Source organism: Rana temporaria, chromosome 5, assembly GCF_905171775.1.
Source record: "Rana temporaria chromosome 5, aRanTem1.1, whole genome shotgun sequence".
In the NCBI taxonomy this organism is placed as follows: domain Eukaryota; kingdom Metazoa; phylum Chordata; class Amphibia; order Anura; family Ranidae; genus Rana; species Rana temporaria.
The window spans coordinates 186,761,920-186,774,992 of record NC_053493.1 but is presented as its reverse complement, the minus strand read 5'-3'; the positions used below and the strand labels follow the sequence as shown (position 1 = coordinate 186,774,992).

The following is a 13,073-nucleotide window of genomic DNA, read 5'->3' as shown; positions in this document are numbered from 1 at the left end:
CTGGACATTGCCTCCACCCTGAAATGCTATCTCAAGGTCACGGCATCTTTCAGAGACTCTACCAGGTTGCTCATAATTCCCTGGGGGAAGAACAAAGGCAAGGAGGCGTCAGCAAGAACAATTGCCTCATTGATTGTTAAGCTTATCCACAAGGCGTACAGGGCAAAGGGTCTGGACCCCCCTTTGATGGTCAGGGTGCACTCCACTAGGGCGGTCTCTGCCTCTTGGGCGGCAAGAGCGAACGTGGCAATGAAAACTATTTGTAGGGCAGCGACCTGGTCGTCCCAACATACTTTTCTGAAGCATTACCGAGTAGACCCAGGAGCTCTCTCATCGGTAGAATTCGGCAGACAGGCGATCAAATCAGCCGTTGCTTCCTCTAATTATTGATGATAATAATAATAATTCCTTTGAAATAAACCTCTAAGCATCATCCCACCCGTCTCAGCTAGTTATTTGTCACAGGTATGCTGCCATGGAGGCACCAGGAAAACAGAAAATTGTACCATACTTACCGTAATTTTCTTTTCCTGGTGCCTATCCATGGCAGCATACAATCCCACCCTCGGTATTCTATATTACGGAGAATGTGGGGGCGGTGCTAACCAACTCTTTTATAATATTCACTAATCCTGAGGGAGGAGCCAAGGCGGAGCTTGTCACAGGTATGCTGCCATGGATAGTCACCAGGAAAAGAAAATTACGGTAAGTATGGTACAATTTTCTTTTTTTTTTCCAATATTGTCTTTTTTTGTTTATGGCGCAAAAAATAAAAACTGCAGAGGTGATCAAAGTGTGTGTGTGTGTGTGGGACGTACATTTTATTTGGGTGCAGCGTCACACGACTGCGCAATTTTTAGTTAAAGCAACGCAGTGCCGTATCACAAAAAGTGGCCGGGTCAGGAAGAGGGGTGAACCTTCTGGATCTGAAGCGGTTACCAATGCTGCTGTCCAAAGGTGTCTCAGTTGCTCCTTCAAAGTGTAGGCACCCTAATACAGGAAGTGTTACAGCCCAGATCACCAGGTTAAAATAGAGGGGGTAAGGCTAAAAAAGAAAACAAATGCAGGCACTATATCCAAGCATTGGTAAAGTGCGATATATTACATGTTTTAGAATCGCTTAGGTTTTGCTTTATGGGCCCGATCCGGTGTGTTTTTGACATACGTGAAAAAAAGCATGTCACAGAATGCAGATGCACCAAAACAAGTTTGCACGTGATGTAGCAGAACGCCAGAGAAAGAATATAGTAGAAAGCGCCGACTCTGGTCAGGACTTGGAGAAACGCTGGCATGTTAGAACGTAGACAAGGGGAAGCAGAACACATAACATATTTCCCGTACTAATCACAGAGACAATAACTCAATACTCAGCGTTCTACCACACAATACTTCCGCTCAGAGCTCTACCTCTGTATACAATCACTTCCAGTTCCTCCGCACTTTGAACCAGAAGTTCACATTATTACAGTCCTAGCGAAGTCACATGATTGTGATGCTTGAAGCGCCCATTGGCTAGGCGTGAAGCAGTGGGCTGATCGCAACCAGGAAGTGTTTTGGAGAAGCGTCACTTCTTCCGGGACATGCTGTATGTAGTACTGTGTTGTTATAACGATGGTTCTGCGTTCTCTTATGTGCTGCAGTTAAATGGTAAGAACTGTTTCCCCCCTTTGTGAAACTTTGTCCTGTTGCGCTTTTGTTACGGTTTATTGAATGCGAAGGAACGGTAAATGTGTGTACATGGGTTACACGAGCACTTTTTTTTATTGTAGAATGTGTGCTTTACGTCAAATGGGAGTTGCGATTAGGCAGTTTCTGGCTCACAATAATAAACTCAAAACCAAAAACCGTCATGTATTGCAGCTTACCATTTATGTGATGTAGTGACTGTATTCGTTTTCTTTTTTTAGCCTTTTTTCCCCTCTTCCCCCTAATTTCCCCTGGAGATCTGGCTAGTAACACATACCCTGTATTAGAGAGATACCGCTCTGGATGAATGAGCACAGGGGCAGATTTGTACATTAGCTTTGGCAGTTTGGTGGGTGGGGGAGGGGTGTTACAAATATTAGTAGATTTAACCACTTCTGCCCCAGAAGGATTTTTCCCCTTAATGACCTGGCCATTTTTTGCAATCCAGCACTGCTTCGCTTTAAGTGACAATTGCACATTTGTGTGACACTGTACCCAAATAAAATTGATCTCAGTTTTTTATTTTTCCCACGAATAGTGCTTTCTTTTGGTGGTATTTGATCACCTCTGGGGTTTAAATTTTTTGTACTATAAACGAAGACTGACAATTTTGGAGGGGAAAAAAACTATACATTTTGTTTTAATTTCTGCTATAATACATGTCCAAAAAAAAAATATAAATAAACAAGTTTATTCATCAGTTTATGCCAATATGTATTCTGCTATATATTTTTGGTAAAAAAAAATCGCAATAAGCGTATATTTGTGCATATACGCTTATAGCGTCTACACTATAGGGGATAGATTTATGGACTTTTATTTTATATGCTTTTTTAAATGTTTTTACTGGTAATGGCCAGGATCGGCTATGTTTAGCGGGACTGCAACATTGCGGGGGGGGGGGGGCAAAACTGAGCCAGATTGACACTTTTTGGGGACCAGTGACACTATTACAGTGATCAGTGATAAACAAAAAAATGTGCACTGGCAGGGAAGGGGTTAACACTGGGGGGGGGGGCAATTATGGGGTTAACTGCTGTGTTCCCTAGGATTGTTCAAACTGTGTGGGGGAAGGGCTCACTGGGATGGCACATAGATGGCTGTTCCTTATCACTAGGAACAGCAGATCTCCATGTTATCCCCCTAGTGCCAACCTGCCAGTGCACTGGATGGCACTGGCAGGTTGGCACTAGCAGGCACTGGTTGGCATTAGCAGGTGGCACTGGCAGGCACTAACAATTTGCACTGGCAAGTGGTACTGGTTGGCACTGATTGGCAGGTGGCACTTATTTACACTGTTATGTGGCACTGGATGGCACTAGTTAGCATTGGCAGGTGGCACTGATCGGCAGGTTGCACTGGTTGGCATTGGCAGGTTGCACTGGTTGGCATTGGCAGATGGCACTAGTTGGCACTGGCAGGTGGCACTGGATGGCAATAGTTGGCACTAGCAGGCACTGGTTGGCATTAGCAGATGGCAATGGCAGGTTTCACAGCCGATAATGAAATTGCTCTCTGCCGCGCCGTGAAACTGTATGGGGAGAGAGAAAGGAGCTCACAGATTCAGCGGGACCCGGGGTAGGCGGGCCCCAGCAGCTATCCCGCCAATGATCGGGCTGTTAAAGAAAGGGGCGGGGCCACATACATGTAGCGGTCCGCCCAGATTGCCTCCCATTGGCTAGTGTTGGATAGCTGGGTCCCGCCCACCCGGCCGACATCCAACCTCACTAATGACAGCTCCCTTCTCTCTCTCCATGTTTCTCACACCTCGGCGCTGCTCTGCAGACAGAGTGTGGAGAAGGGAGGAGGAACCCCACACTCCTCCCTTCTCCACACTCTGCTGACACAGGTGCGGGCTTTGTTAAATATCGGCCTCATTTTGATCGGCCGATGATTTCTCCAAAATGGCCGAATATCGGTCGACCTCTAATTGAGATGCCTCAGCTGGTCCAATCTGTACAAGATAAAATGTATAGAGGTCTTTAGGGATGGAAATCAAGAGGTTTTCCGCAGGGCTGTGGAGTCGGAGTCGAGGAGTCGGAGTCGGGGGAAATTTTGGGTACCTGGAGTCGGCAAACAATGCACCGACTCCGACTCCTACTAAATTTAGATTGGAATAAAAAAAAAAAAAAGCAAGTTTAAATGTCCCAATTCACAAAAAGTTATAATTAATGACTTCTCTACTGTAAGAATAAAGACCAATGCATGCAGTGCCTCACGTAAACGCAAAACGAACACGTTAAGTGACCGTGAAGAAGCATGCTTTTCATGTGCTTTACTATATGGCACGCAACGCACAATTAGGAGCTGCAATACTTATACTTTCCATAGTGTTGTGTTCTGCTTTTACAGGGAACGCATGTTAGAGAAACAGTAAGTGTCCAAATAAAAAAATTCCAACAGGAGTTTTATAAAGCACTAAAAGAAGTTGAAAAGTATGATCGCTCATCAAAACTTACTGTTGAAGAAGCCATCCTTGTTTATCCAGAGATCGTTAGTGATGTGGCCAGAATAGTTACTGCAATGCTACCCACCCAAGTCAGTGTCGAGAGATTATTTTCAGCCCTAAAAATAATAAAGTCTGACTTAAGAGCCTCTATGAAAGAGGATCTGGCAGAGGCAATTCTCTTCCTTAGAACTCTACATTGAATTGATTTGCATTTGCTAAGCCTATAACTACATTTCAAGATTAATATAAACCATTTCTAGGTTTTACAGATAACCCTAACCCTACAGATAAGCTTTGTTTTTGTTCTAAAACAACCAAATAATGTGGTTTGTATTTTTGAACTGGTAAAGATCCTGTTCCTGATGTTTATCCCTGCTGCTACTATCCAGCCACTTCATTGTTTTCATTGTGTTTGTCTTTTGCTTAAACTGTGCAATACAGTAGACTGTTGGCTTCCCAGCCAGTAGTCCTGTGGTAGGTTGCGTTTCTTTCCCTCAAGGAATGTATAAAATACATTCGCATATTAATACAGAGGAGTCGGGGAGTCGGAAGTACATAAAACTGAGGAGTCGGAGTCGGAACATTTATCTACCGACTCCACAGCCCTGGTTTTCCGGTGCACCAGTCACTTAAAGGGGTTGTAAAGGAATTTTTATTTTATTTTTCATAATAAGCATCCTTTATCTGCAGACATTCCTCTTTTCACTTCCTCATTGTTCGTTTTTGCTAAGAAGTTGCTCTATTTCTTCTCGGTTCTGTTCACTTCCTGCTTGTCTGATTGTTACTCACCACGGTGAAGGGAGGCTTTACTGCGGTGGTCAGTGACGTGCTTGCCCCCCTCCTGGGAACTACATCTGTGCGGCAGGACGCTCTCTACGTGTTAGAGACTTTAAGGAGGTGTGAATTACTGGGCGTGCCACAATGCATACTGGGTAGGGTTGTCCCAATACCGATACGAGTATCGGGACCGATACCAAGCATTTGCCCGAGTACTTGTACTCGGGCAAATGCTCCCGATGCTTTACCCGATACTTGTACTGTCGGCGGTGATCAGTGCGTGGGGAAGTTACAAGCGCCGATCACCGCTGTATAGATTTAAAATAAATTTCTCCACTTCTCTCTACACCCCCCCCCCCCCCCCCCGCGCGGCTTTCAGCTGCTTTAAAATCAGCGGTGATAGGTGCTTGTAACTCCCCCACACACGATCACCGCTGACTGTCCCGTGTCCTCCTCGAGCCCCCCTCCGTTTTTCTGCAGTCTGTCTCCCTCCCTCCATATATCCCGTGTATGCCGCCGTGTATGCCACCGTGTATCCCGCCATGTTTCTCTCCCCTTCCGTGCTCCTCCTCCACCCCCTGGAAATGTCAGGATGGAGAGCGGGGTTGGAGCCGGTAAATCCGGCTCCTTACTGCTCCGAATGGACAGAGTCAGTGATCACTGACTCTGTCTATTCACATAACTGAAACATTGTAAACTGTGTTTACAAATGTTTCAGTTTATGAATGAAGAGAAGATGCTGTCTTCTTTCATTTTCAGCGCAGCTGATGCTGCTGAGAAAGCGACAGGGGAACACGTGTCCCTAGTCCCTTTCCCTGTCTCAAAGGGAAGATGTCAGAGGTCTATTAAGACCCCTGATATCTCACCAAAGCCCCCCCAACAGGGCTGAAACAATAAATAAAAAAAAGAAAGATCAAATGGACAGGAAGGCCGATTCCTTGCTGCGTAAGGCCTTGGATGCTTCAGCTTTCTCCTTGGTTCCAGCTGAAGCATCCACCTGTGTGGCTAGGAATTTGGACATATGGGTTCAGCTTCTGGAAGATCTTCTTTCATCCAACACCCCCAAAGAGGAGATTAGGGAGTGTCTCCCACTCATTGCCAAGTCAGTTGCCTTCTTGGCTAATGCAGCTGCAGATTCAGTAAAGTCTGCAGCCAGATCCTCTGCTCTCCATTAATTCAGCCAGATGAGCTTGCTCTCCATTAATTCAGCCAGATGAGCTATCTGGCTCAAATCTTGGGAGGGTGATCTTACCTCCAAAAACAAACTCTGCGGCATCTTCTTTGAAGGCAGGCTCTTATTCGGTTCCTCCTTGGTGGAGGTCCTAGCTCGTTCCTCTGAGAAGAGTAAGCGGTTCCCTTCTTCTCAAAGAAATAAGCCACAGAATAAGAAGCCTTTTCACGGTTTACAGAACAAGGTTAATTTTAAAACCATCAGGCGAAGAAAAAGTGGTCTTTTAACAAAGATAAGCAAAGTGGGGCACTCTTTGCTCCTTCTGCCCCTTCTAAAAATCCCCAGTGATGCCAGAATAGGGGTAAAGGAATTCAAGAGTCTTCTCCCACAAAGATTTTTTTCTTGCCCATTTGCCGAGAGACCAAGAGAGGTGGCAAGCCACGTTGAGTCTGATTTCCGGAAACTCAAAAATTCCGGGGATTTTATTCCCACATCTTTTTGGTTCAAGAAGCCTCCGGCGGCTTCCGTATGGTCATGAATTTAAGCGTCCTGAACAAATGTATTCTTTACAAATGTTTCCGAATGGAAAATATTTATTCTGAGAGAAATCTGTTGTGGCCAGAGGTTTTCATTGTAACCCTGGATCTTCAGAACGCTCGTCTTCATGTACCTATCTGCCAGAGCAGATTTGCGATTCTCATGGAAAATGGGCCAAGTCATTGGCAGCCCTTTTTGGTCTCTCTGCAGCACCCAAAATTTTACAAATATCATGGCTGAAGTCATGGCCTTTTTCTGGATGCAAAGTGTATCGATCGTCCCATATATAGACGATTTTTTCTTTGCTCGAGACAGAGTCTCTTTTTTGGGATCAGCAGTTGGTTTTGCAGACTTTTCAGAAGTTGGGGTGGAAAGTCAACCAGCCAAAATTCTGTCTGGAGCCCTCCCAAAGCATACTCTTCCTGGGTTATCTAATGGACTCTGTTGCCCAAAAGATTTTTCTTCCCGAGGAAATTTCAAAACTTCTTCTCTCCGTACAGGCCTTCAATTTGTTCATGCACTTCTCCCTTCGGCGTATCGTGCGGTTATTGGGGTTAATGACTGCAGCCATCCTAGGGGTACTGTGGGCCCAGTTACACTCCAGGCCCCTTCAGACATTCCTCTTGCGCCATTGGGATCGCAGGAAGAATTCTCGATCAGCTGGTGCAGCTGCCAAGAGAGGTTTTTCCCAATCTCTCCTGGTGGGAGCAGTGGGAACACCTGCAGAGAGGAAAGAACTGGGTACAACATGCTCCAGGGAAAGTTGCCACAGACGCCAATCTGTGGGGCTGGAGTGCACACTCTCAGCGCTGGCAGGCCCAGGGAGCCTGGTTGCCAGAGGAGGCAGGCTATTCCTCAAATTTCAGGGAACTACTAGTGGTGGGGAAAGCTCTATAGGGTCTATTCAAGAGACCTATTCATTTTCTCAGACAATGCTACAACAGTGGCGTACCTGAACAAGCAAGGGGGCACTCGTTCTGAGTCACTTCTAACGCTAACACAACAGATTCTGTCCTGGGAAGAGACCAGTGTCACTTCAATCTGGGCAGTCCACATCAGGGGGTCAGAGAATGCACTGGCGGACTATCTGAGCAGAGTGAGCAGCAGTTCCAGCTGTTAGGAGCTGCATCAAGGCACGTTTTGGGAAATTGTGCTAAGATGGGGATCTTTTTGCCTCCAGCCTCAACAGAAATCTGCCGGCGTTCTTCTCTTTGGAGGGAGAGACGGAGTCCTTGGGGATGGATGCTCTCTCCTTCCTGTGGGATTTAACTCTGGCCTACACTTTCTCCTCTTGCCTCTGGTATTTTGGAAGATTATTCAAGACCGGGCAGAAGTTGTTCTGATTGCCCCCTGGTGGCCCTGGAGGAGTTGGTTTTCCTCTCTGAAGACCCTCTCTGTGGACCTTCCCTGGCCCGACCTTTCAGCCGGATCTAGACAGGCGCCCAAGGTCATCAAACATATTTCTTTTAAACTTTTGCATGAGGCTTCCCTGAAATTAATTTCCATTAAACATTTCCTTCCTTTTGGCTGTTACGTCAGGAAGAAGGATTTCTGTCTCTTTCCTGTAAAGACCCCTTCCTGAGGATTCTAGAGGACAGGGTATTGATTAGGCCTGATCCTTTCTATTTGCCCAAAGTATCTTCAAACTTTCATAGGTCCCAGGAGGTAGTCCTGCCTAGTTTCTGTACCTCTCCCTAGAGAAATCCAGTGGTTTTAGGAGTTCCTCCCAGCTGTTGATGTTATTCAATGGCCCCAAGATTCTAAAAGCTCTATTGCTAGGTGGATTAGGGAAGCTATTTGTGAAGCATACAAAGCGTCAGGTCGCATCCCTCCTTCTAGAATTCAGGCTCATTCAATGAGATTGATGGCCACATCATGGGAAGAAATTTCTAAAGCTGCTGTCTGGTTCTCCTCTCATGCATTTGTCAAACATTTATAGAGTTCAGATGCTTTCCAGCCAGGACCTCTCCTTTTGGTAGGAAAGTGCTTCAGGCTGTTGTCCCTTCCTAAGGTATAGAATCTTTGCTTATCCTCTCAAATAGCTGTCCTGGAAGGTGAGGGGGGAAAACCCCCGTTAGACTTACTGGTAATGGTATTTCCAGGAACCTTCCAGGACAGCGTCTATATTCCCACCCTATTCTACTTTTCACTGGTCGACCTTGTTAACCTGGTGGTGGTGTTCTTTTTATGTTTTTCTATTTTTTTTTCCTCTGCCGAGTGCACTTTTGGTGGAGGTTTACTTGATCTTCTAAACAACTGAGGGTCAGAGGAAAGGGAGGGGCCTTTTAAATTGTAACTGATTTGTTTTTCCTGTAGAGGGCGGAGCCAATCATCTCTCAAGTAGCTGTCCTGGAAGGTTCCTGGAAATACTGTTACCGGTGAGTCTAACTGAGTTTTTTTCTACACATGCTACATAATGTTATATAACATACTATAAGGCCCCTTTCACACTGGGCGGACTCCGTCTCTACGAAGTCCGCCAGCTCAGGGGGAGATCAGTTCGTTGATCTCCGCTGAGCTGGCGGATGACAAGCTCCTCTCTGCTCACTGAGCGGGGAGGGGCTTGTCGGGCGCCACTGTTTCCTAATGGAGCGATCTGATGAAATCGGACAGCATGTGCGTTTTCATCAGATCTCATCCGATCTGCCATGGACGGATGGGGAAGTATCACCATACGTCTATTTTTAGCGGATCGGGTCGAATGTCGGTGGACATGTCTCCGCTGAAATCCGATGCTCCATGGAGATGCATGGAGCGGCCGTTCGGGTCCGCCGTCAAAACTGACAGGTGTGAAAGGGGCCTAAAGGTTTCAGCAGATTGGTACACTGTATATTAGAAATGTAACTTTTGATAAGCTATTATTTGTATGGTAGTGTTCTTCCACCATGATATTGTTTGTTACAGAGGTCTGCAATAGATTCTAAAGAACTAGCGTGCAAGAAGCTATGTGAACTAAATCGGTATGAACATTATTTGAAGAAAAAGTGCACTGCATGCTTTGACATACAGCATTTTGTTTTTCCTATTTTTAGGTTTAAATCTGATTTTCCAAGTCAAACGGGCCACTTTATCAGTTCATGCACCATGATGCCTGGGGAGAATCCCTCAAAGGTTGCAGGAATTGCGTCAGAAGCAGCAGGATCTTGTCAGAACTGTACATCCTTACAGCAGGTATTTAAATAAACTGTATAAATGCAACCCACTTTGTAGGTCAGTCGCCTAAATTGGAATGCATATTGAGGCTAAATAAACTCTTAAATCTTCATTTTCACCAGTTTATTACCAAATAGAAGTAACAAGATCAGTTTGTATATTCACAGCTTTAAGCTGGATACACACTATACAATTTTCTTCAGATTTACCAAAACCATATAAAACTTTAAGAGTTTAAATTTGTATGCAATCAGACAGGCCCTTGCACTACATGGTTTTGGTAAATCTAAAGAAAATCAGACAAAAGTTGTATAGTGTGTATGGGGTCTGTCTTGGTTTAAAGTAAGCTGTAAAATGTAGAATAAACAAAATATAATTATTTCCATTAAACCAGTTTTGCTTTTTTTCTGTGTGTCTAAGGCTCCACTACTTTGATGCGACTGATGCAGACTATAAAGTTGCTATATATATATATTTATATTAGTGCTGTCAGTTAAACGCGTTATTAATGGCGTTAACACAAACCCATTTTAACACCGTCAATTTTTTTATCGCGCGATTAAGGAGGTTCACCCTTTAAAACACTTTTTTTTTTTAGTCAGCACGTACCTCTTAATCCCGATTTTCACCTGACGGTGATCGCGCGGGAGTGAGCGTTCCCAAGCACTGCCTGTGATTGACAGGCTTCCGAACGGCGCATACTGCGCGTCACAGGTTGCCGGAAAAACGAACGTCGGTGCGACTCTATACGGCGCATGCGCACCGACGTTCGGGTTCTGTCGGCAACCTGTGACGCGCAGTATGCGCCGTTCGGAAGCCTGTCAATCACAGGCAGTGCTTGGGAACGCCCACTCCCGCGGGATCGCCGTCAGGTGAAAATCGGGATTAAGAGGTACATGCTGAAGTAAAAAAAAAAACACTGGCATTGTGTCGGTAGGATTGTGATTAATCATGAGTTAACTATGACATTAATGCTAATGCTGGAACCCTGAATGAGATAATGGAAAAAATTATTCAATATCTTCCAGCAAAGCTGCTGTTTATTGGTGACTTTAACTCTGTGCTGTCGGTGGAGTGGGACAGACCGAGACCTCCGAAATATCACTCAACTGATCTATATAATTGGGCACAAGCGACAGGGGTAACAGAGATATGGAGAAACCCAGAAAAAATTATGTACTCTTGCTTTTCCACTTCTTACAAAACGGCATCTAGGATAGATCTGGCATTTGTAGATTCTGCAATACTAGCAGATATCGCAGACGCTGTATATCTACCAAGTGGCCTATTAGATCATGCCCCCCCTATTTGTCACAATACGTATTCCCACTCCAAGAAATTCAGCATTATGGAGATTATCCCCACAATGGGTGCAATATCCAGAAATAGCTGAAAAAATTGCAACTATAATAAATGAATGTAAAAAAATGCTCTATTGGCCCTCCTCTATTAGCACTGCTCAGCGCTTAGGAAATAAAGGTTTGAGATAATCGGTTTTAGTCACAAAGTGTGATATGTAGTTTGCACTCTTAATCGCAAATAAATATATAGCAGCCACTTAAAAATATATAGATATGTAAAAAACAATAAATACAAAACAACCAATGTCCAATAAATATTGTAGCGGCGCTCTTGTTCAAACTCAAATGAACCAGCTTCTTTGTGTTGACACTCATAAAGGAAATAATAGTAAGAGGTGCCCCAAAGTGCAGTTCATAAGTGCAAACAATGAAAGAGTCTTCTTCAGAGTCCACCATTAACCCATGAAGCACCTTGTGACCACAGGAAGCCCCTCTCCGGGATGCACTTACCACAAGGATAAGCGTGTATTGCCTTGAGTACAAGCCAGGTCTTCCTTCTCTTTCCAACCACCATACAGGACACGTATAATGAGGATCCAGTGGGCTCATTTAAAACGTAATGCAGTGTATATCAGAAACGAGCAGCAAGCTCACACTGTGCAAACGTCACTTCCGGTGTACTCAAGGCAATACACGCTTATCCTTGTGGTAAGTGCATCCCCGAGAGGGGCTTCCTATGGTCACTTCATTGGTTAATGGTGGACTCCGAAGAAGACTCTCTTTCATTGTTTGCACTTACGAACTGCACTTTTGGGCATCTCTTACTATTTCCTTTATGAGTTTCAACACATAAAGAAGCTGGATCATTTGAGTTTGTTTAAAGAATTTTTATTGTTTTCACATAAATAGAAGAACTTTACATATTTACTTTAAAAAAAATGTTTTTAATTCACTGATCATTATAAAATTCATAATTTCCTCATACACATAACATTGACATATACAAACTACATATTACAACGTTACAATAAACACTTGTGTGGGTACAGAGCTAGGTCCAACCTTACTATACTGTCTCTGTAATGATGTCCTTTAAAATAATACCAAATTTCCCTCTCTTCTCCCCCCCTCCCCCCCGCCGGAGCCGCGTCCTCCCCGTCGGCGCCGCCCCAGGCCCCGCGAGGGGTGGGGCGGGACGGCGGGGAAGTCTGACAGGCTCAAAGGAAAAAAAAAAAAAAAAAACAATTTAAGATAAAGGGAGCAGGAATATATATATATATATATATATATATATATATATATACATACATACATACATACATACATACATACATACATACATACATACATACATACATACATACATACATACAATATATATATTTATATATTCACCCAGGCGTCTCTTATCTTAAAAAAATAAATAAAAAAAAACAAACCTGGGAACTTATCCCTTTTTTAATATATCCTATCCCTATGTCCTTATATGTGCCATTACTTTTTAAGGAAGTGAGGTAGTGGCCCCCCTATCCACCCAGCCACCTCAGGTTATGTGGAAAAAAAAATGGTGGGGGTGGGGTTCGGAAGAGTTAGGGAAAAAGCTCCCTTTCTAATTATCTGCCTGCAGATTTTCTTCTCTCCCCATAATCCTTAGGTAAATCTGGGATTGCTTGAATTGTGTCCATTTCCCCCAAATTTCTTGGAATTTTATTTCTGCCTCTTCTTGATAACTTATCAACTCTTCCATTACTCTTATTTTATCTACCTCGCTAAACCATTCTTTTATCCTTGGTGGGTCTTTATTTCTCCAGTTTCTCGGGATTAATGTTTTTGCTGCATTTAAATGGAATAAACATTTCCAGGGATCCAATCCTATCTCCTTCCCTTCTATCTGTTTTATTAATCCTAGAACCTCCACCCAATATGTTTGGATAAATCTGCAGTGCCACCAGATATGAGCATGGTTTCCTTCTTCCCCACATTCCCTCCAGCACAAGGG

General features: G+C 44.2%; 1 protein-coding gene across 5 annotated transcripts in view; it reads left to right on the top strand.

Annotated features, from left to right (window-relative positions):
• The first annotated feature begins 1,518 nt into the window (after nucleotides 1–1,518).
• The window catches only part of ICE1 (interactor of little elongation complex ELL subunit 1), a 537,335-nt gene continuing 525,780 nt past the window's right edge, over nucleotides 1,519–13,073 (top strand). For 2 of the 5 annotated variants that reach the window (XM_040353451.1, XM_040353453.1), the window contains exons 1-3: nucleotides 1,519–1,647; nucleotides 8,937–8,998; nucleotides 9,653–9,791. In XM_040353451.1, coding sequence (XP_040209385.1) covers nucleotides 1,645–1,647; nucleotides 8,937–8,998; nucleotides 9,653–9,791 — 204 coding nt within the window. In that variant the 5' untranslated portion in view covers nucleotides 1,519–1,644. The remainder of the gene's footprint in view (nucleotides 1,648–8,936; nucleotides 8,999–9,652; nucleotides 9,792–13,073) is intronic. The other 3 variants (XM_040353450.1, XM_040353449.1, XM_040353452.1) reach the window with 2 other exon arrangements.